At 39.6% G+C, this 25,003-nt stretch overlaps 1 protein-coding gene across 1 annotated transcript in view; it reads right to left on the reverse strand.

The window, feature by feature from the left end:
- Positions 1 to 4,107: 4,107 nt before the first annotated feature.
- TXLNB (taxilin beta) overlaps positions 4,108 to 25,003 on the reverse strand; it is a 42,569-nt gene continuing 21,673 nt past the window's right edge. Inside the window, exons 5-10 of the mRNA XM_054570041.1 lie at positions 21,674 to 21,868; positions 19,833 to 19,952; positions 15,992 to 16,066; positions 10,014 to 10,106; positions 7,795 to 7,890; positions 4,108 to 6,542 (exon numbers count right to left, since the gene is read on the reverse strand). Coding sequence (XP_054426016.1) covers positions 5,751 to 6,542; positions 7,795 to 7,890; positions 10,014 to 10,106; positions 15,992 to 16,066; positions 19,833 to 19,952; positions 21,674 to 21,868 — 1,371 coding nt within the window. The 3' untranslated portion in view covers positions 4,108 to 5,750. The remainder of the gene's footprint in view (positions 6,543 to 7,794; positions 7,891 to 10,013; positions 10,107 to 15,991; positions 16,067 to 19,832; positions 19,953 to 21,673; positions 21,869 to 25,003) is intronic.

Below are 25,003 nucleotides of genomic sequence, written 5' to 3' on the forward strand. Positions count from 1 at the left end.
CTGTGTAGATGTCTTAGAATAAAACCCTCCCTGGAGAGTAGAAAGCCCTGTATAACTTCATAAGGCTCTTAAGGATTTGAAAACTCTTAAATAATCAGAGATTCCAAAACCCTCAGACATTTAGACCAAGGCTCTCACAGACGAATGAGCTGAGACCCAGATGTTAATTTCCCCAAGTTTACCTAGGTCCTTAGTAGCAGAACAGGAACTAGGGCTGCGATCGTCTGACCCCTAGATGAGTGCTACTGTACACTTTTCTCCTTCATTACACTCAACTGGTTCTATTCCAGGGAATAATTCCTTGGTAAGAATAGTAAGAAAACAAGTGAGGAATGATTATACTGGTTTAGGGGGGACATATGTTTACCCTCATGACTTTGAGTGTGATGAAAGACATCTCTGTTATATTATTTCTATAGATTTGAGCTCTGACTTTCAAATTTTCCCGTGTGGTAGGCAGGACCTCTGACGACTCCCCGTGGTTGGTTGCATCTGCCTGGTGGTATTAGAGCGATCTCGCGTTGACAGTGGTTTTTAGCCTTGCCTTACTTAATAGATATGATACAGCTAATGCTGCTGACCACTGTTCCATTAGAACAATAAAACTGCTCTCACTAATTTTGAAGAGTTTAGATTTGTTTTAGAACATTGAATTTTGTTAAAACAATGCTATGATTCATGATGGTAAACATACAGTATCATATGTTTCTTGTCACTTTATAAACTGGAGTTCAACTTTTCCTCCTGTTTTGTTAGTTACTGCATTTGTATTTCTCTGGAGTAGGTTTTTTATTTTTTATTTTTTGAGCAGTGTAAAGGTGAAACATCTCACTCTAGCCATGTCAGACAGTTTACTTGGAAACTTACAGATATATGGTGGAATATGTAAGGGCAATGCATGGTATAACTTTTTCAAACAGCATTAAGAATGATGTGCATTTGTATTTGCATAGTCATGGTCATTCTATAGATGATATAGTATGCTTTCATATTAAATGGTAAAGTGTATGAAATTTAAATACACAGTGTAAACACTCAGATCTGGCAGCTATTAATAGCTAGCACTCTCACTTGAACCACTGTGCCTGCCTCCAAAGACAAATTAACATCATGTTAAATTAAAAAAAAAAAAATTTAAAGCAAACTAGGGTATAGTGAATGCTGACAGTAGTTAAATTAGAGTATGGAACTATGGATGATTTTTCTCTTTCCTCTATTTTCTAAATGTTTTATAATATAGGCTTGTTATTTTTATGCTGAATAAAATACATTTATTATTTTAAAAGACAACAAGAAGAAAGACAGTAATGCACTAATGCTGAGAAATGCGCTCACAGGAGTTCCCCAGGCTGAAGTCCTGCTGTGGAACGTGTTACTGTCATGACGGCTCTTGCCTCCCATTGCCACCCTGCTTTCACTGTAGCGTGTGCCAGTTTATGGGCCTCTTCCTTTTATTGCCCTTGCTGGTCTTAAGGTTCTTTTCTTAATTTTTTTCTTTATAGAAAAGCTATCAGAGTGAAAGTCCTTTTTTCTCTTCTTTATCTCTCTGAACATAATGTCTTCTTGCTTGGCTTCCATGCTGGTTTTGTGTTTTTTGACATAAAAATGTCATCAATTGACTGTTAGTTCTGAAATGATGAATTTTACACCTAGGTATGTGTTAATTGTGACATGTGGTAATTGTACATTATAATATATCACTTTTAAATAAATTCAGAGTTAAAATGGGATGGGCATTGGTGATAATAGAAAGCTGAGGCTCTAAAATCCAGCAAGAAGGAGGACTTGCCCCTGGATTTGGCCAGCTTGATTATGCTGTTGAATTGATGTACGTCATTTCTCACCTCCTGGTAGAGTTAAACAGCTCCTGTGAGTAATTTTGTGCAATGGATCAATGAATTTGTAGATTTATTTTGCTAGTTAAATGTTTCTATCAAATATCCTTATTCACAAAGAAAATGATTTCTTTTTAAGAAAAATTATACTCAGTATCCTTTGAAAACACAGGTGTGAAGACTCACTGACAGCAGCAGAATTAAATCTAGGTCACATTTCATACATGTATGTTGATGGGCACGTGTGTGCATGTGTGTTTGTTCACATACACACACAACTTCAGCTAAGCACTTGTCAAACTGACCCCTATCAGGAGACCCCACCAATGAGCCTTAACTTTGGGCATTGAGGATGCAATTTACCAGGGTGGGAAAAATCTTTATTGCCGTCATCTATAAATGCTTCTATTTTAATGGAGTATCCTTATGGTTGACTTACTAACTTTAACTTTTAGATTTTAAAATACATAAAAGGAAATGATTTAAACTGTGTATAAATTTAACCCATATACCTAACTTGCCTCCTAAATCCTACTTGCTCGTTTATGATGGGGACAAATTTTAGGACCAAAGTCATCATTTTTATTTCATATGTTCTTTTAGTGAATTCTTTACATTTTAACTTACATTTATTTTTCCTAAATATTGGACTTTACTACTAATTAGAGTTGGAGGGGCTGAGGAAATTTTCCTGAAATGGTTTCTCTTGTGATGATCTCTTAGTCTTACTGAAAAGCAACATCAGTTTTGTAATGAGGACGTAACACTTTTATTATCTCAAGAAAAGAGAGCTATTTAAAAATGTGTATCTATATGAGGCAAAAAGGAGGAAAAACAGCCTTCAGGGCACGGGTGAATACTTTTTCCACTCTAGCTAAGCAACCCTCCTCTCCACCTCTGCTAGGAAATGCCGCGTTCAAGAAGCCCTTCCCAGATCAGTTATGGTCTGGGGTGAGAGATTAGGCAAAAGATAGAATAGCTGGGCCTTTTTGGGACTTGCCAGAGGAAATTCTTGGAGCAGTTAGAAGAGCTAGAGAGAGGCAAAATGAGCTGACACCTATACTCTCTCCCTTACTCCTCAGAGTATTTCTGGAGGACACATGTGGAAACATAGTCTCAGGGGAGACTGGAACTGGAGAGTAACTTCGGCCACATGATATCTGTCCTCCAATCAGCATTTCCCCCTAGGTAGCCCTGGGCAGTCCTGTTCTCTCTGTCTCCCTTCCTTTTTCCTTCACACACAAACATACCCAAGATTTTCAAAGTTCACTCTCTTACAGCCTGCTCAGGGACCAAAATATCAATGAACAGTAGACTAAACCATAATGTTTGCCAGGTATTGTTGAAACATAGAAGTCACAAAAGTAAACATAAATATAAATTAAAATTAAAAAATAAAGTCACTGCCAGAGAATTTGGGAAGCAAAGTACCATTTTAATAGATGCACAAATCATAGTTATTTCATTTGAAAAACATCAAACAACTCTAGTGTTTCTGGAAAGTAGACTTGGCATCTGTAGAAATAGTTACATGAATTTGATAAAGACCTTATTCTTTCAGTTCTTATGAGTTACTGTTATAATTAGTAAGGCCAAATTCTAACACAAAGGACTCTAATAAAACATCTTTTGACTGTTAAAATAATTCTCCCAAAACCTCTATTAAGTTTTGCGAATTTCAGGCAAGTTATTTTATCCAAAACTCTGCCCAAGATATATAGTTAGTAATGTGTTGCTATGAAAGCTTTTTGGATGAAAAAAAAACACCAAACCTTGGGTATTAGAATATTTGATTTCCTGGATTTTGGCTCCTCTCTTGCTTGTTTCTCTTTGCTAAACGTTCAGACTGAGTCTTGACTATAATTATCTAATCTTACTCCATTCTTGGAAGTTTAGCCCCTGTAAATAGTGGAAAAGGAGACCCTCCTGAATTGTTATGGTGAATATTTGGCTCTGAATTAAATGAGTGTTTGAATCTCTAAGACTTCAAGTAATGTTGAATTTGGCTGCATACCCTGTGGTTATAATATTTTAAGTCTTTAAAAAAAAAATACATGGGTTCTCTAATAACAATAAGCTTTTTTTTTTTTTTTGCACTGACTAGCTTTTCATTATTACCCTCAGTGTCTACTTCAAACAAATTTTATGCAGTTTACAATTCTATAGCATATGCTTGCTGCCTACAAGCACTTTGTGTGCCTTGGCAGACAGCCGTATATGACACTGAAGAATGATTTCCTGCATGAGTAGTAGAGAATCTTGCTTTTATCCATTTTTCTACTTGAGTTCAACTTTTAAGGTAGGGCTGGGTTAGATCTCTCTTTCTCTTTCTTCCATCCTTCTTCCCTCCTTCTCTCCTTTCCTCCTCCCTCCCTCTCTTCCTTCCCATTTCCTTGCTGCAGCCTCCTTTTACCCTAGGTAGAGTAATTTATGCTGTCACTATTATTGGAGGTTCTTGTCGAGCCATGATAATGTAATACTCGTATAGACAACCCCCGGTGTTTCAGGCTTTTGCCTTCTCCTGAATCCTCACTTATTTTTCCAGTCATTTTGAGTAGGGATCCATTTGTCCTTTGCTCTGTACTTCTGGCAGTAGAGAATTCCTCAAAGTAGAAAATGTGTTGGTTTGTTAGCCTCGTCACTCTTACTGAGACCCTGTTTTGGAAAAATAATAGCTTTTACTTAGCAATAATTGAAATGTGGGCAGGAAATTGAAATTTCCTGCTGGAAAGCAGGAGCAGATGTTTTGAGGATACAGCATGAGACAGTGACGGGAAGAGGTGGTGGGAGCCCTCTGGAGAGAGTGGTAGGTGACAGCGAGGGAGCTGCGGGGTTGGCTGGGCTGGGTGTGCAAACTGCCTCAAGACCTCTGCGGCACAAGAGGCAGGGGATGAATGAGCAGAGCTGCTTCTTAGCCTGAGGACCCTCAGTCCCTCTGTGCCCTAGCCCCTTTTCCCACTTCCAGCCCTTTCATTGCGGGAAGCCACGAGTAAGCTGGGTTGCAAGGCAGTGGGCTGAGTGGAGTAGAAGCTGCTGCTGGAAGAAGTGAGCTGTCTACAGCTGTGTTTGCTCCCCTTTCCTCTTTAGGGCCGGCTGTGCTCATCTTTGTGTCTGGGCGCTTTACACGGACTTGCCTTCTAGCCCAACTGCTGTTCCGTCATTCGATTAATTGGTTGAATTTATTGACCTACCATTGGCCTACTCATTTTTACCGAACACTGCATGGCCTAGATACTTGTGTTCTGAACATACTCTTGAATCATAGAGTGTTAATCTCCAGTAGTCCCAAGAGCAAGTAAAAGATACTTGTTTTGATTAGCATCTAAATGTTTTGCATGAGAGAAATTTTAAAAGGATGAAAGAAATGTATGTAAATGTATGCACACATGTACACATGTGTATGTATGTGCATAAGCACATACATGTATACATTCACACACATATGCATATATATTTACCCACATATTCATGTGTATATTTTATGTATGTAATGTATAAATGGGACCTGGATATCCTTTACTCACTATGGACTTACTAAACTATATATGGAAATAAAAATAAAACATCACATATTATAGTGGAAGTCTTTAAATACCAATCTTACTGTTGATTAACAAATTGAATTAAGTACCATCTTAATGGCAGATTAATATAAATTTTCTATTACCATGCTTTGTTGCCATTTGGGAAAATTATACTATTAACCAGTGTTAAATAGAAAAGCTCCGAATCAGTTATAAATTGAGAACAAATAGCAAAGGCTGAATGTGCTTTGCATAACATTTAGAAATGCTTTGATTCTAATTAAGTCTCTTCCATTAGACATCCCTAACTCTTAATGCCTCTTTCAGAAGACAGTCTTTCATGATGAAGACATGAAGTCAGGAAGAACGGCCTCCAGAGGCACCATGAGGCTTAGTCCACTCCCTCCAGGTTGGTGTCGGCCACTTTGGGCAGCTGGGGTCCAGCTGAGTCCCCTTCTGGAAGGCCCTCTGCTGCTGCAACTGCTTCTGGAGGCTGCCTACTGGGCTCCCACCCAGGCACCCCAGCTGGAAATTGCTCACCTGCTGGGGGTGGTAGAGCAGGACCATTTGCCTCTGTCCCCCATGGGAAGGCCTCTACTGAGGACTCTGGGGCCTGCCCGGAAACTTCTGCCTCTGGAAGGGGCTGCTGATGAGCCAGCACTCCAGTGGGGAGACCCTGGTCTTGGGGCTCTGCTCCAGACCCCACAGGGAGATTACTGGCCCTGGGGGGAGGCTCTGCCTCCTTGCCTCCTTCAACCTCAGCCTGAGAAGGTAGGGGAACTGGGGGACTCTCTGAATGGCAAGAAGAGCTCAGAGAGGGTTGTTCTGGCTCCCTCAGGGCTGCGTCACTGCCCCCTTGCGGACTGCTGCATTCTGGTTGGGATTCTTTGGACCGGTCAAGGGTCAACGCTGAATGATGGATAACTGTGAAGGCTGTGGCCAGGTTTTTCACAGCATTGTGAATACTGTTGAGGTTCTCTGTGTCAGCCTCTTCACCCACAGAAACCGTTGACTCTGGCTCTTCGTCGGAGCTGTGCTGGCTTTGGTCATCCTTCTCAGGCATTTTCGCCTCTCTGATTTTTTTGTAGAGTTCGTTCCTCTCTTCTTGTAAAGCTCGACAGAGATTCTCTAGCCTCCCAATTTTCATCACGAAGCACTCATATTCTTTGGCTCTCAATGCTTTCTGTGATTTGAAAATAAACAGCCACATATAATGTCAGAAACCAAAATTGCCAGGATGTCCTCTGGAGACAAGCAAAACCATTTGTCCAGGAATTTGCCTACCAGGCTCTGGGGTTTGACCACTGAGTAATGGAGTAATGGCTGGACAGGCGCTTGGTCAGAGAATTTTTTTTTTTTTTTTTTTTTTTGCTTTGTGTGCTAGACTCTGGTAGAATTTTAGTCACTCTGGTAGTATTTAGGAAAGAAAGATGGTGAAGCCTCCCTCTGCTTCAGTCCAGAGCCTCTAAAATCATAGATGAATTTTCTACTTGCAAGACTTAGAGGGCGTAAGCTAATGCTTGTGGTGAATGAATGAGACGGACTGGTACTTGGCAGTCAGACTGCTTTATCTATTCTATGGCTACACTGCTATGTGCTAATCCGGCAACTGTTTGATTTATGTTGATGAATAATAAGCTCATGTCTTTGGAATTGGTTGCAATTTGGGATGAATTGTTAGAACAGTAATTATAACCAGAGAAACTCACCACACACTAATTCATAATGCTGGCTGCTCAAAGTGCTCATTTTTCCTTTTCTCTAGAAATGCCAGTGTCTGTGCATAAAATTGTTCCTAATCATCTTACTCCTTCTCCCCATCTTTGTGCTATTTTGCATCTTTTAAGACTTTTTTTACTTGTTTACATGGAGAGACTGCCACCAATAAGTCCTGCCTCTCACGTCAAAGGCCATGTACCTTTGCCTGTATAGTCTCAAAACCTACTCAGAGCCTGACATAATATCAGTGTTTAAATGCCTGTTGGAGGAATTAAACAACATAGCTCCATATCTCTCTATAAAATAACACATACCCTGGGTGCTTGGGCTAGTGTCTTCACTCAGTATGTTCAAATCAATGAATTAATTCATTCTATACCTGTTATATGCCAGGTTCTGGGGAAATGCAGAGACAAGCAAGACACTGGTCAGGCCTTTAAGGAATTCACAGCCCAGCAGGTCTGCTGCCATTTGGGGGACAGCTTTGGAATTGACAAGTGGACAGGTGATTGAAGGGACACGAAGCTCTTCAGGAGTCCAGACCCGGTTCTAAATTACTTTGCTCTAATTACCTTTATTACCATGCCATATATCACATCCCAGAAAAATTGAGCCCTTTTCCAAAGGTGATCATTTTTACTATTAGGGTATAATTTTCTAAGTAGGAATATTTGGCCTAGCCAGGGGAAAATAAGCTGCGGGGGAAGCTTCCTCACCTCTTCAATCATGTCCAGCAGAGCCTTGTTACAGCTCTCAAACCTGGCTTTCCACGTGGCTGTGTCCTTCTCCAGCTTCTTCATTTTCTTAGTCGTCTACAGAAATTAGAGTGTTTTAATATTAATACTGAAGTGTTAACCCAACCAAGAAGCTGTGAGTTCCACATGTGACGTCAAGAAAAGTCCTTTTGTTACAGGTTTCTGAAACAAACATAAGGTCTAGGCAAAGGAATGGAGAGTGGACGGGCAAAGCGATGGTTTATTCCTGAATCATCTCGGTCAGTAGTGAACAAGCGTATTTGCACCAGAGCCAATTCAGGAAAAAGGAAACTGCTTAGGGCCACACTGTTCTGCCACTGGTTTTTCTCTCTTTTAAAATTAAAAAAAAAAATAGCTTAATTGAGTCGCCCAAATAAGCTTGCAATTTAGATGGTTTACTTTCTTGAATAGAGACTGTCATTGAGAAAGTTGGCCTGGCTCCTGAACCACTAAAACGCTGATGGTATCTAGGCACAGCAGAGAAGTGGCCACACAAAGGCAGCTTTCCCGGCCTGTGCATTTGTAGAGTGCAGTAAGGTTCACAGGGTGTGACTATGCACATTTTCCACTTCATCCCTGAAACAGTCCCACGAGAAAGGCTCTGTTTTCGCCTCTCCTTTATAAATGGGGAACTGATGCTCAGAGAGGTGGAGTAGTATTTAGGTGAATTAGCTGGAGGTGGCTGGAGTTATTTCATCCCATCTCATGCAGTGTGTGCAGGTGTCTGCTGGCCTCCAGGCTGGGGCCGCGTGTGCAGGGACGCGGAAGTGATTGAATACAGCCTGTCTTTTTGGAACCTGAAACTGCTCATGTCCCTGATTGTAGGATCTCCTCCCTGCTTAGATGAAGTAAAGAACAAGGCTTGAACCCAGGCACAGTGGATTTACCACAGCTGGCACTTGCTACTTCGTGCCAATCTGCCTGAGGCTGGGTAACCTTGGAGGCCAGAGGCTGGGACCAGCTGTGGGCCCCTGAGCTCGACAGAGAAGCTAGGTGAGCCGTGAGCGGTTTTTCCACTTTGATCATTTCTTAACCAAGTTAGTAGTTTATGAATTTTTGAACGTCATTGACACCTTTAAGAATTTGATGAGTTCTATGGGACCACTCAGAGAAGTGGAAATATGCATATCAATTTTTTTGGCTAATTCTCAGGTTGACTAATAAAAGTCAATAAATGAACTCCAGGTTAAGAACACTCTTTAAGATTTATTCCAATCTTAAAACTCTGTAATTTTGAATTAAAACCTTTTTTCCTGTTTTAATATTTATTTCAATCTTAAAACTCTATAATTAATTTTTAAAAAATAGATAGATCCCATCAGGAGTGGGAAAGCTGTGGCCGTTAACAAGTGTTGGTCTACTTCAGTTTGCTCACTGAATTGTGAAATTTATCTTATTTTATGGAAATGTTTTGAAAGGAATGCTCTCTACGCTTAAAAATGGTTAATGCCAGTGCTCTCAAAACACAATTTTGATGCTCATTTTGTTTTGGGAAAACACTGAATTGAATAAGATTTAAACATTATATCCCACAATAACATGAGCAACATATATTTGTAAAAAAAAACAAACAAAAAATAAACCTTAAAACTTTTAAAAGTTAAAAAGCTTTTAAAGATACATTAATTTAATTTGAACTCCACACTTTTATGAGTAAGGAAGGGAAATAGTGCCTCGAATTATAGATAAAATTGAGGGTGGATTGTCCAACTTCCATCTTATTCAAAGACTCTTTGTCAGTTACATCATACTACATATCTTCACTTCTAGGAAGGATCCTATGGAATGGCATTTTATATCCTAAAATTTTGCTGTTGTATATGAAAGCTTTTTTATCTTTAGAAGATTAGTTTTTTTTTGTTGTTTCATTATAAACAACATAATGTTAAATTGCTAGCTCTTGTTTTTTTGTTTTTTTTTAAAGCTATCCATGGACAAGGAAAAAATATCTTCCTTGGAGTGAAAATGTGTCCTAGTGTTTTTGTACTCACCTTAAGATTAATTCACTAGATACTTACCAATAAAAAAAAATACATTGCAAATCTGATTGGCACCTATAAATGTTTCATTATTTTGTGAAATGCACTGGAATATCTTAGCGAGAGAAAAATGAACCCAAAGGAAAACTGCCTGTCAAAACAGAAAATGTCAATATTTTGTATGGGATAAGCAGTACTCACTTTATCCATTTCCTGTTTGAAAGTGGCAAACACCTCATTGCTTTTTGTCAGTGTGCTCTGGAATTCTTCAAACCTTCCAGAGTAGAGGGTGAGCTGTAAACGGGAAAGAGTGGATCTATTTTAGGGCTGCTTTCAGAAAGTTTCCAGAACAAAACAGCATGTCGTTGTTCATTATTTGTTAAGAAAAATGATTTAAGGGAACTCTCAATACAGTGTTAGTAATAAGTTCAGTTCTTTTATGTTGTACAAGATCAATCTAGGTTAGTCACTATGACTGAAGTAGTTCTTTAAAGAAAAATGAAATAAAAAAATATGTCATTACCACCTTATTATATCATAACTTTTACTAATAAAGATATTTTGAGCTATGAGTGTATGTGTGGACTGTATGTACAAAACTATTTGACATGTGGCTCCTGCTTTTGAGGGATCTACATTCTTCATGGGAAGACAATCCCAAGGACAACTGACCTTTATTCAGATGATGTAAAATGCGAACGCAGAGAAGGAGCCATGTTTTTGTGAAGAAGGTGAGCCTTGAACTTGGTCGTGGGGGAAGTGAGAATGTAGACAAATGAAAAGAAGCGATAAAGGGCACGCGGGCCAGACGTGGACGAGGGCCGCTGCCACGGTGCAGGTTGTACCACTCCAAACAATTGCCATTTCGGTTTTAGACATGTGGTTTTGTATGTTTATAAATACAGCGTTCTGGCCAATAGCTGTTAAATGTCTCTTTTCATCAAAATCAGTTTCTTTTCCCACTTTTCTACAGATGGAAATAATGAGTCTTGAGGAAGGAATGTCTTTTTCTAATTTGCACAAAACCGCATTGTATGGGTTGGCATTGGCAAGTGTGTGGTTCACCATGGGAGTATAGAGAAGAGCCTTTGTACCTCCACATCCTCAATTCCAAAGCTTGCCTTTGGGGTGGAAATGGGGCAGGACAGGAAAGGAAAGTGTGTAAATACTTGATTGTTAGTGACAGTAATATTGTACAATAGTAAAATTTTGCTTTTGAAAATAATTTTAGGATAGCATGTTTTCATTCAGTGATTTAATAAAGATGATTCAAGTGAGTAAAGCCTACATTTTCAAGTGAGCCTTTGGTATCCTTGAGTGCCTGGACCAGCCCCACGTTCTCAAATGTGTACAGAAATGTCTTTTGTATAAAGAAGCAAGCTTGCAATGCCCAGCAACAAATAAGCGCCTGAGCCTGCCCTTGGTAGACTGGGATGGTTGGGTTATTCGCCAGCAGTAGACTATACAGTTCTCAGTCATGGAGGTGGGAGTTAGAGGGAGTGTGTGGGAATCAACCCCTAGAACTCAGAAAATTTGCTTATCCAGAATGGCTCATTCAAAAATGATTCAGAATAGCAGAGGTTTTATTGCAGTAAAGAACAACAAAATGATAACATAAACCCTTTTCATTGAATACAAATTTTCCAAAGAAAAGTCAAACAACAGCTGACTATCATTCTGAAATCATTTGTTAGCACTGTGAGTATGTGATAGAGTTTGGGGCAACCCCAGTGGTCTAAAATTTGATTCTGTGGCAATCAGATTAGAGGAGACTGAGGAAAGGGGCATCAGGGAATTCATAGCCAGGAAGCTTTTACACACAGACACACACTCATGCGCGCACACACTGTGTATAAGACAATACTTTTATTAAATGTGATGCATTCTCAAAACAGATTTAATTGTTTCATTTTTTCAAAAACCTGGTTGGGATTCAATGAATTGATTTCAGGGCCCAATGAGTAGATTAAGCCTCTCAATTTAAGAGACTCTACCCTATTGTAAGTTCCTGTGGGACTGGCTACTAATACTGCACAGGATCCTGTGGCCTAGGGTGGGAGTAACTACCCCCAGCTGATCCTCTTCACTTTCTATTACAAAATCAGTTCATTTACATTCTTGGCTATGCGCTCCAATGAGCACATATTTTACTTTCTCCCCCCACCCCATTTCTCAGTAACTCCAGCAGAGTTGCATGGCAGTCTCAGACACTTGGGTCTCCCGAGCTGATCCTTCCAAGCCCATTCTTGTAGCCCTGTAGTTGCAGGTTGCAGATGGACCACATCCATCCCAGCCAGCCCTCACCTTTATTTAAGCAAAATGTTCTTTTCATTCTATCAGTTGGGAGGATTGAGATGACAGACACATCCAGAGTGCCAGGAAGTAATGTTATGCTTCATTACCACCTCTTCTGGCTTTTTTCTAACTTTTTTTCTTTAAAAAATTTTTTAATTTTGGTAAAATATACATAACATAAAATTGACTTTCTTAACCATTTTACATGTATAGTTAAGTATTGTTAATTATATTCATATTGTTGTGCAACCAATCTCCAGAACGTTCTCATCTTACAAAACTGAAACTCTGTACCCAGTAAACAACAATTTCCCATTTCCCCCTTCTGTTGACTCTTTAATAGTCTGCTTTTCTTCCTATTTGACGCCATTGCCATATGTGTCAAAACCCATGTGGATTATACCTTTTTCAGGTAACCAACTCTAACATTCTACTTACACTAACTAAAAAAGGTACACTTCCTGTTTACTGTATGAATATCTGTTTGCTAGTGTTCCTCCTCTCACTGTCAAACATGATGCATGTTTGTTTTGATGTGTTCCTGCTCTCATTGTGGTATTTCAGAGGAGCGTGGAAGCAACATCCAGAGCTCATCCCCAGCACCTCTCCTGCCAGAGGCAGAAGTCTTAGAAACAAACCCTTCTAGGGTTAGTAATAACAGTAATCATGTCAACATTTCACTTTTAAATGGGCTGAGTGACACATGCATTCTTTTACCCGAGCACCAAATTTAATTACAAACATTCATAGCATAAAGGAAACAAAACTGTGCTCCAGAATTTCCTCAGCAAACTTGAGAGATTTGGTTTGGGAGCAAGTCCAATTATAATAGTATTTTCAGAGGACTCTCCTCCCATATTGATAAGGTGAGGACTTTGGGGTTGAAAGATGATGATTACCCATCTTTAACAATTTACTCACTGATCTTTCCCCTTGGGCAGTATTTTGTGTCTGCATTGTCAGGGATTGCTGATTTTCCACATCTACTACCGTCTTCATCCTTATCGATCCGGTGAACACTCTATTTGTAGTGATGATTGTATCCCATTGATCATTTCTGACATTTACTCTATTGCCCTGGTTTGTATAATTGAAAGTCAGACATCTCTTCCCTAAGTGAGAATCATGCCCCAAACTGGCAAGCTGTTTGACTGGAAAGTGACTTCTATGGAGGAAAACACAATCTATCTTTGGTATGTCTCTTCTCATATGGTAGAAATGGGGACTAAGGCCCCGCTTCCTATCACCCACCCCAAAGGAAGTGTTTGAGAGCTATGCAAAACAACCTGTGACAGATTTCATTTTTCAAGGTTTAAAAGTTTTAAAAATATAATGCTGATACTTTTTTTAGAGGGGGCCTCTATAGTCTTCTTGATGATTAAGTAATTACTGGAGTTCTGAGAGGGCCTTGAAGATAAGAGAGAGACAAAGATGGGTCCCTGTAGAGAGAGCTACATGCCCTGAAAAATAGGGCAAAAGAGGAGAAGGCAGGGTTAACTCAGTTTATTGGCACACTTATTTAGCTGTGGGAGATTGTTACATTCATGACTAGAGATAAACAGATTCTTGAGATCATCTTTTCCTGTGGTTCTTAAACATTTTTGCAAATAGAGACTCCTTTAGACTCATATAACCTTATGTGGGTCCTCACCTATGAAATAATCCTAATATTAGCTCATATAATAACTCTTAGCATTTTTATTAACATTGTTAAAACTAGATTGTACGTTTATTTAGGCAGAGGTTTTTGTCTCTTATTGATTACTATATCTGCAACACCTAGAAACATGCCTTGCCCTTAGTAGGTGCTCGATAAACATAAGTTGAATTAAGTATGTTTATTATGGTCTAGTCACTGAGCTAAGTGTTTTGCATGCATAATTGGAAAAAAGCTATATATTACATATTCATGAATTCATTTTTCTCTTAAAAACTTAAACATATGAATAATTGCCACTCATAGTTGCTGACTGAGAGCTGATATAATGTCAAAAACGGCTACATTTTTTACATAGCAGCAGCTGCCCTATGTGCCGTTATGTTTTGGAGATACTGAAAAGTAATGGGCCTCCCAGAGGTCAGAGGGCTCCAGCTTGGGATCATTGAATGCATTACATCATCCTTTGTTTACAGACAAGGATATTTAGGTTCAGGGAGGCTTAGACGCAAGGCACAGGGTCACACAACTTTTCAGCAGAAGAGCCAGGACTCTGCTCCTGGTCCCGGGACTCAGTCCAGTATTGAGGGATGAGTGAGAAACATTGGCAAGTCTAGAACCCCTGGTAGAAGCTTTTCCAAGTCTGAGGAGCTATTGGTGGAAAATTAGAGCCCAATTTTATGTTTTTATTTTATAGGTCATTAAAGGCCTAGATTCTCATGCCAACTGAATGAAGCACTCTCTAGTCTGGAGTCTGATGATATTAAAATATTCTTCTCAAGTTCATTATCTTCATTTAGCAAAGAGGAGTAGAGATTGCTTATAACACGATGTGAACAATGTGTAGCTTCAAGTATTGTCTATTGTACCCGTCTGGGCTCTGAGTTGTGAATGGGGCAGACAGAGAGCCAGAAGCCCTGGCTTGATTCTTCAGACTTGCCCTAAGTCGGTGAGGTCACATGTCCTTCCCCTGCCTGTCTCTGCCACCTCTGGCTGCCACCTACCCCACACAATGATGTGGTAGGCTCTGTGACTGCCTGAAGGATGATCTTGAGTTTAGTCTTTGAACCCTTGGTCCCTCCATTCTATTAACAGTCAAAAACTTTATGGCTCCAATGTCTATGTAATTAGTATTTTAAAAGTATTTTGATATATTACCAGGGGAAAACAGTTCATTGTTGCATTCAGTATATACATGGGAAAAGTATGGTTTAGGAAGGTTAGACACCCAAATTGTTGTCTGTGATTTTGTCGATGGGGCGGTATCATTTGTGATTTTAACTTTCTTGGTTTTTCTCATTTTCTTTTCTTTTGCTATAAACAAGTATTCAGCAGTCAGCACATAAACATTTACAAGTGAATTTCTCAGCTCTTAAATTAATGCTGTCCAGCTCGGAAGGCCTCTGATCTCCTCACCTTCAGTGGATTTGTTCTAGGGGGCTGCTCAGTGCAGGTGGGGCTCTGGCCCCCCTGCCAGGGGAAGGGGGGCCAGAGCCCCTCTGTAGGCCACGCCAGGATGGCTCTCCTGGAACCTGACAGGGATGGTTTGCCGGCAGGGGTGGCTCCCTGAGGGCCCAGGAAAGAGAGATAGGCCTGGCTTTCCCCCAGGGTCAGACGTTGCATGAGGCTTTATTTTTGAGTCTGAAAGATGAAGTTCCATAATCCACTCAAAACACACCCAGGACATCATAAATGAAAATCCTTCCTCACTTGTCTGCCATTTAGTTATTCGCCACTGAGAGAGCGAGCCTCTGAGAACACAGGAACTTGGGCGCTGACTCTATTTTTATAATTTCCTTTTATTATAAATAATACCAAATAGGCAAGGACATTTTCAGTGTTGACAATTAGAGATGGTACAGCTGAACAGTTTACAGTCAAACCTTACCTTAATAGGGTAATGGGAGAAGAGCGAGAGAGAACATATGAACAGATGGGTGGGAACCTGGGTACTGGCTTATTCTCATAGACCATGTTGGTGCCCTTATTTGCATGTCAGCAGACCTTTCGACTGGATGTTGTTGGTGCAGAGCCACTTATTTTTCTTAGATATAACATCGTGATTTTATTTTTACTTAATAATGTGTAGGAAGTTATACTTCATTGGCAATTTCTGTCCCCAGCTCCCCCTGCCACATGCAGGCCTTCTGCAGGCCACCTGTAGGCCACAGCCTCTTTACTGGGGACAGAAGGAGAGCACACCCCATGCATTGTCCCCCCACTTCACCTGAGCCTGCAGGACTGTCTCTTGCTCCTTCAGCATTTTGGCCTGAAGTTTCCACTCTGCTGCCTGGTTCAGCAACTATGAGAAGAGAGAATGCAGGGAAAGGCTGTCAAATTGTCTTTTAAATTACCATTTGGTTTTAATTTGTGTATAAAACATAGTAACTTGCTAATTAGCCTACTCAAGTAATTGTTGAGGAACTTTGTGAAGACTAAAAAACCTAAGAAAACAACTAGTCTCAATAGCTGGATTCTCAACTAAAAATTAGTGGTTTTCTTGGGGGGAAAAGGGGAAATCATTTTCAAGACAAGCATGAATCACACAAAAATTCTAACTCCCACCAAATTCTAGAACCTTCTCTAGCAATCCCGCCCAACCATCATTCAGTCTCTGCTTGATCATCTTAAGAACCTCCTCACCTGGGGCACTGTTGTGAGCAAATGTTCCTTTAGAGTAAACCCAAAATTAGTCCCCTAACCGGTGTTCTGCACCATAGCATGCATCAGAATCTGTAACGGAGTGTGTGCAAATGCTGATTCCTCCCAGAGAACATGAGTTGGGAAGTTTAGGGTGTGTGATTGCAATCCATACTTACAGCAAATACCCAGGATGGTTTGGCTATTAGTGGTCCATGGATTACATTTTGAGAAAAACTGTGTTAGACATTTGACCTATTGTCCCAAATCCTGTATAAGGTTTACAAAATAAATCCAGTCTAATTTTACAGAATAAGGTACCTCTTCCATAAGGTAGCCTTTCAAATACAATCAAGGCTCTCCTAAGAAACAGGATCAGAACTCAGAGCTGAGGGATTACATTGAAAAGGTTGTTTTAGGCATAAAAATGACACAAATGTTATTTTAACCTAAGGCATATGCTCATTTATTTATCCATTTTGATGGAGGGCTCTGGTGTTTGTTTTGGATGTGGACCTTCATGATGTAATACAGCAGAATTTGTTCTGCCTTTTTTATAAAAACGATATCCATAATATGCCATATAAGATTTAGATTTTTTTCTTTATTAAACAGAAGTGTTAGAACCTGAAGACCAAAAGATAATTGTGAAACAGCTTGATTGTTTACTTCTGTAGAGTTTTACAGCTTTCTCCCAGTCTTTTATTAGCTGCTAATATCTAGTTCGACAATCTTTTCTTGCACTTTGCTTATATCCCATCTTTCAAAGCCTTAAGCATAATTTTCATAGAAACCACTTTCTTTCCATACTTCTTTTTAGTAAATGTATGCTCCTGTTGATTTACATAACACACACACAAGGATAACTGGAAAGAAAAGGTTTGAGAGCAGGGGGCTGATTCTTGGTCAGCCCCATCTTACTTAACTGGGGAAACCATGTGTAGAGTGCGCAGAGCAGCTCACTGGCCTGCCACAGGGTTCAGCATGCTCATGTCAGCAGTGCGTTCACAGAGAGAATGGTGAATGTCACGGATTAGTCTGGTTAGTCAGTGAAGTGGCTGTCAGTTAAGAAGATCCTATTGAAATATTTGAAGATTCTATCAATATATTTGAAAATAGGTTGACTTAAGTTTTTTCTTTGCCTTTGTCTCTATTGCAAAAAAGTATCCACGGGGTCCATGTATTCCTTTTGTAATCAGAATGACAACAGAAAGCTCAACAAAATCATTATTTTTAAGAACCTGAAGACATTTTTTTCCTACCCAAGTTTGTCTTTTTTCCCATGGCCCAACTTCTCCATTTGTTCCTCTGTGCCTCCCGGCATGCGGTGAAGGTGAATTGTTACAGAAGTGAAATACTTTGAGTGCTCTGGGGCAGCTGGGAGGTGGAAGACCTGCAGTGTCCCCTTTGGCCATCTGAATGGCGTGGTGGCCATGTGCATGGCCCCTGCCTCCCTAAGCGGGTTGAGCAGTCCTGTTGTGCTGGGTGGTCCCTGATGGAGAGGAGGCAGACGGCTGCCTGTTCTACTTGGAATGAAGGAGCTTCCCAGCTCTGACTTCATTTCATCACTCGCAGAGAAAAGCACCAGAGCTAGAAACAGGGTAGGTGGCCGGCCAGCTTTGAAGGACTGAGGGGGGGGCTACTATTCTTTGACCCACAACCTGCTATGATTTACTAAACCAGGGTAGGAGAATAGACAGCGTGGTGGTTTCTTGCTAAGACTGGATCACCCCACGTCTGCCCCTTTGTCTCCCTCACTTGAACCTTTGCCCAGATGTTCCTTTGTTATGTCTCATATGTTATATATCGAAGGTACTGATTCTATAGGAAGCAATTTTACCTAATAGGGTAATTATGACAACAGTGGAGTATCTGTTTTCTGGTATGAATAATAATTAAATGTTTTAGTTCTTACTCTGAGAGCTAGGCTGTAGATGGATTAATAAATTCATCTTTTTATTAACAGCACATGGACTTCTGATTTGAAATTATTCAGTGTCCACTAGGTTATGTTCTCCAAAATTCATCCTTTTAACAATTGAAAACCAAAGTTATATCTACATTACTATTCTAACAAATGGAAGTGATTCTGACCTGATTTCCAGTAGGGGTGAAGCTTGTGATCAATTGTTAAATGGTCAGATTCCAGTGATTGGCGCATTGACTGTGTCTCAAATCTCTCTCTCTCACCAGCCATGGACACAAACTTTAACTTTTGCCTCTGAGTATAATGTGCTATCACAGAGCTTGGACTTGGGGACATATACACTTTGGTGTACTATACCTCTCAATCAATTAGCAGTGTGTGACATTAATTAAACAAGTTGCACACCCTCTTTGAGTCTCTCATCTGTGGAATGGCCCTACAGCTGTCTAGGAGTATTTGAGGTGAATGAGATACCACTAAAAGCCACTACTCAGTTTCTTAAACCAGAAACTCAGGAGTCATCCTGACTCCACTCTTTTCTCATTGTGACCATCTTCAGTTCATTGCGTTGCCTGTGGTTTTACACTGAAAACGTAACTTTTATCCATGTCTAGCTCTCCTTCACCACTGCCACCTCCCTAATCCACGCCGCCACCGTAGCTCGTCCAGACTGCTGCAGTGGTCTCCTAACTGTCTTCTCGCGTTGTGGTTCCTCTTTGGTTCATTTTCCACCCAGGAGCCAAATTCATATTTTACAGATGCCAAGCAGATCATGTCCCTTTCTTTGCAAAATCTACCTGGTCCTTTCCCATTATTTTTAGAATAAAATCCAAACTACTTTCCAAGCCTACAAAGCTGTACAACTTGGCCCCTGTTTCCCTCTCCAACTTCATTTTGAAACTTTCTCCCACTGGGTCAACATGTTCTTGGACCTTAACCTTTTCTTATTTCTAGAGGATGTCAAGCTGGTTCCAGCATCAGGTCTTTTGTCGCTGCTACAGACATTGCTGCTGCAGACATCCTTCTCATCGGGTAGGGCTCAGCTCAAGCCATCTCTGGTCACCCGGTCTAAAGTAGGTCCCTTCCTTCTGCCCTTCTCAGTTCCTGCGCCTTTCCCTTGTAGCACTTACTATTATCTGAAATTACCCTTCCTTGTTTGCTTGCTTGTTAATTGCTTATCTCCTTCCAGTTAGCTTCCAGTGTCCGTGATGGGTCATGACCTTCTCCATCTTGTTCACCACTATACCCCAGCACCCAGGATGGAGCTTAGCCTATGACTGGCACTGGGAAAAGATCTGTTGAATGGACGCACGATTATTTTATGTAGAAAGTAGCTTAGGTACAGTGCCTCCTACTGGGCTGGCCAATTTAGTCTCCAGCGGAGCTCAGGCCCTTTTTCCATCAGTCTGGGGCTCTGCGACCATTCTCAAAAACAACTTCCTCATAGGCTCTCTGACCCCGAGGCAGACCAGACAAGCACACTGACTCAGACGATAAGTACATATTCCTTTTCGCGTTTATGTCGCTCCTCTGCCTCCTTCATCATTTCTTGCGCCTGCTCGAGTTTCGCATCCACCAGCTTCTGCTGCAGTTCTCTGTGCTTGAATATTTTGTCCAGATGCTAAGGAAAAAACAAAGTGCATATATTAAGCTTGATTTGTCATTGGTGCTGAAAAATGTAAAATAAAAAAGTAATATTAATTTAACACACATTCTCCATGTTTTAAGATTTTAAAGAAGAGGGGAATAAAGGAATTGGCGTCCACTTATGGCTTTGTAGAAAAGCCATAAATTGGTGAAGTTCCCTGAATTTTGCCAGAGTTCAGCAATTGTAACTCCAAAGGCCCCAGCCTTATTTTTCTAAACTTGGTGACTATTAGATAATCTATTTATCATGCTAGATAGCATAGAGAGGGATGTATATATTAACAGCACTATCATTCAGTATTTTGGCTCTATGGCTATAAAACCACCTTTAAGCACAACATTAATACAATTTATCATGGTGAATTCTCCTTCACATCCTCCACATTCTTGCTTTGAGGGCTGTGAGGAAGCCCCGGGGGACCAGCCCGTGGCCCCGGATCAGGGACAAAGGCAGGAGCCCCCTGAGTCCGACTCTAGTGGGCAAGTCAAGGCCAAGGGTCACAGATGAGTTGATAAGAACATGTGCTCCTGTGTGACTCTACACCTTTTGACCTCTCTGCTAGCTTGGTAAAGAGTAGCTTCCAACTCTATTCCAGTGTGGGGAGCTTCTTGGTCATTAGGAAGTCCCATCGGCAAGAGGAAATGTGGAATTCTACCCTTGGGTCTTACCTAGCACCAGACCCAGGAATATACAACTAGTCTACCAAGCCATTCCCACCTGAGATCTTTCTGAAGAGTATGGCTATTTTCTTTTTAGCACCTTTCCTCTTGCTTCCGTCTAAACCTCTGCTCTGGAGCAGGGTTGATCTTCCTGATAAGCTGAAGTGTTCACACAGCATTTGGGCTTATGATGAAGAGTTTCTTGATTTACCTAAGTGGTACAACCATGTGCCATTGGCTCAGTTGTTTTCTTAGCATGTTGCCAAGAGGGCCACTTTGACTAAGTTATATTACATTTTAAAACAAATTTGAAATTTGGGAGGGATGAGGAAAGAAATATGAAATGTCAAAATCCTGAAGGGCCTTCTGGAGTCTTAAAAACATGTCAAATATTAAAATATAACTTTGGAATAATGAAAGAACCCTGATAGTCCCCTTAACGTAAACTATTGAAAGCAAAACTCTTTTGGATTTTGAACCATGGGTGATTTAATCTCATAGTCCCAGGTTTCCATCTATAAAATATGGATAATATGTCATTATCTAGTGCATAAGATTGTTGAGAGAATTAAATGACATGTATAGTTTTTAGCACATGGCCCAGACTAAACTCTCAATAAATAATACCATGATAACTATAATTATTACATTATTGATACTAGTATTGGCTTGTGGGGTATGTAGAATACAGATCCTTAATGATATATTGATTCTTAAGAGGGTGTGTGTGATGTTTCTTGGCTCTGTAGAGAGCATTAAAAAAGGCTGAGGATTACTGTACTCACAGCCTACCGCTTTCTATTTATTGCCTTTGCTTTGCAGTGATTTCAGTTTTGAAGACATTCCATATGACTTTCAGCCAGGTATTTTGCAATCCCATCTGTTTTTATTTGGCTAGTGGAAGAAACCCAATCCTAAATATTAATCAATTGAGAAGGCTTGCCATAACTTTCTTATTAACCACGTTCCCCACCTTCACAACCCAGATCAGGATCCATATCCAGTGCTTCTTAAGTTGTTTGATGTGGCTCTTACCTCCTCTCTGAGCTCATACTGATCAATGATGCTTTTCAGTTTCTCTGCAAGCTCTGTGTTCTCCTGACATAGCTTCATATTTCGCTCACTCTGCTGCTCAATCTGACCCTGGATATCTGTCAGGGTACTCTGGAAATGATTTGTGATCTCCTTTCTTTTCTCTTCTTCCTCCCGTGCCCGCTGAAGGGTTTCCTCCTGTGAATAAAAAGCGATTTTTTTTTTGTTATACTGGCTTATGTGCACCCTGGGTTTATAGAACTCAGGCTTAGGTCCATGAAAGGGGATTCGTGTGCATGGGCAAGCAGGATGGTTTTTCTCCATTCTCTGGAGCTATGTTGCTCAGCCCCCAAATAAACGTATGAGCAAAGGTTTCAGTTTTGAATAGACAGTCACTCAGAGCAGGTGCAGTGAGTCTAAACTTTGATCGCTGGTGATGAATAGGCTTCTTTAACGATGATGGGTCTCCTGTGGAGTGAATAAACTGCTGCGATTCCTAACAAACATGCAGTCACCTGGTTTTGATGCTTTGGCTGTAGCCTGGGAAAAAAGGCTACTCGGTTTTACTGAAAGATGAGACAGATCATGCGTTCCTTTGGTTGGTACAGAAAGAAGAATAGCCCTTATGTTCCCCTATAAAAATGATGGGACGTGAACCATATCATTGTGTTACCCAAGTTTTGTAAATATAAGTGGTTATAATATAAACTTTTCCTTGGTAAGAAAAAACTTTCATCAAAAAGCTTGAAAAGGAAACTAAGATAGCTAGAGATCAATTACAGCAATCAAAAATGGAAAGGAAATCTTAGGAAATATGCTGGATATTTTATTTCTGAAGAATAATCATCCCACGTGTCATGTAGGGTAATTGAAACATTCAATGTAAATTTTGAATTTGAAAGCAATATTAAGTTTCAAATCTTTAACTCTAAAATGAAACATCTAATTTCCCCACTTCCACTTTGTTAACATTTAAGAATTGGAAATTAGCTTTTATGTGATTTCTGTTCTTTTTTTCTCCTAAATCACAACTTTCCTTTCATTGCTAACTACTAACAATGCACCCGCATTTCTCCCATATCTATATTGAGAATTGTTTGCTTTGTGATTATTCCTCTCATTCTTTTAGAATAAAAGGGTTTAATCTTCCTCTATCATACCAAAGATAGAGACACTGCTGACAAGTGATACAGACATTTTTAGGGTTCCTTTCAGTTCTGATTAATTGTTATTATGAAAGCTTGCTTCATTGTTGGCAAGTAAAATTATACTGCATTTAGTTCCCTACTGCTATCAAATTAGGTAGCAAGATTTAAGAAAAAGAAATGATGATTTAAACAGAAGTAATTGTGTAAATCTTTATTATGATAGTAGAATGATGTGATCAAAATAAAACTGATATTGAGAATATAAGCTCTGGAAATATTTTAATTTATCATTAGGTGTTCTCTTTCTTCTACAGTATTAACATAGTTTCTAACTGTAATATGACTCCTGATACCAGAATTAAAATTTATTCATGGTATAAAAATTTCTTGACACTATCTTAGGGATATTGTAGAAGATAGTTGTCCTTCCTAATCTAAAGGAATTCACTATCTGAGGTCTTATCTCTCTGAACTTTGTATGCTAATACTTATTATATATTCTTTCATTAAAAATGATTATGGCCATTTGTTAAGAACAATCAAACATACAGATGGTACTGATTGTTTCCTCATTGCTCCTGATGAGCTTAGAAGTCAACAAGTTCCTGGTCATAGCACTACAGACCATGGTCTGAATGACATTTGCATTCATAACAATTCCATCCATGAATGAGTAAGTCAATGGAAGAAGTATCTTGTGCTTATTCAGTAACTCTTGAGTTTTTCACTGGCAACTGGACACAGGAAGAAGGTATAAATGTCATGAAGGCATTGGGCACACGTCAAATCATCATAGCACACATTGCTGGCCCACAAAAGGGCACCTTGTATTTTACATTGAACTTTTTTCTTTCTTTTTTTTTTAAAGTTTTTTCATTATATTTTTTTCCATTACCATTTATTCCCCTTACATCCCCACCCCCACAATCACCACACTGCTGTCCATGTACATGAGTCTTTTTTCCTTTTTGCTTGTTCCCTCCACTCCCTAACTACCACTCCCCATCCCCACTGCCCCAGAGCAATCAGCCTGCTCTCTTTCTATGAGTCTGTCTCTATTGTGCATGTTAGTTCAACTTGTTCATTAGATTCCACATATAAGTGAAATCCAATGATAATTGTCTTTCTATGACTGACATTTCATTTAGCATAATGTTCTCCAGGTCCACCCATACTATCTCGCAGGGTAAAATTGTCTTCTTTTTTATGGCTGTTATTCCATTGTGTAAATGCTCCAGAGTTGTTTTATCCATTCATCTACTGATGGATACTTGGGCTGCTTCCATATCTTGGCAACTGTAAATAATGCTGCAATGAACATAGGGATGCTTATGTTCTTTCAAATTAGTGTTTTGGATTTCTTTGGATATATTCCCAGAAGTGAGATTGCTGGGTCAAATGAAACTTCTACTTTTAATTTTTTGAGGTCTCTCTATACTGCTTTTTACAGTGGCTGAATTGTTTCTCAGTGAGAGAAAAATAAATCTAGCACATTCTTATAAAATTTGATTCAATTTGTAAAAAACAAAAGTAATCATTTAAATGGTGTCTGAGATAAAATTTTCTTTATCAAGCATATTATTCAAAGTGAGAGTTAATGCAAAGAAGATTGAAGAACAAAGTTTGAATACTTAAGAAAATAAACTTTGTAAGCATCATTTTCCATCTTAGAACAGGTGCTATGCCTGGCATGTGATCTATAGGTGTTCAGTAAATGTTTTTTTAATGAATCAATGAATTATTAATCTATATATAGGCATATGAATAGCTTGAACTAGATGATTCCTATAATGCTTTCCACATTAAGATTCTGTGAAATCCTGTGATAATAAATCATACTTATTCCTCTACTAAAATCATGTTGCCTGAGACACTCATCTATTCCGTACAGGGCGGTTCTTTTCTAGTATAATTGGGGGCTCAGATTTATTGCTTTGAATATATGCAGTATTTTGTTGAAATGAATCCATATCTCAGACTTTAACTGATCTTTTTCTAAATTATTTTAAATGGTGAGATTTTGTGGAATTTTTTTTGATTTACTGAAGAATCAATTTTAATGAGGAATAGTAAAAGCTAAATTTTATGGTAGTGGAAAGAGCCTATTATGTGTTCTCCTTCTGTATCTTCCCAAGCTCCTAGCCCATGGATTTTCAATTTAGCTGTACTTCGACTATTTCACTAG

Source organism: Pteronotus mesoamericanus, unplaced genomic scaffold (genome assembly GCF_021234165.1).
Source record: "Pteronotus mesoamericanus isolate MK-2021 breed Mesoamerican mustached bat unplaced genomic scaffold, CSHL_Meso_final contig_20, whole genome shotgun sequence".
In the NCBI taxonomy this organism is placed as follows: Eukaryota; Metazoa; Chordata; class Mammalia; order Chiroptera; family Mormoopidae; genus Pteronotus; species Pteronotus mesoamericanus.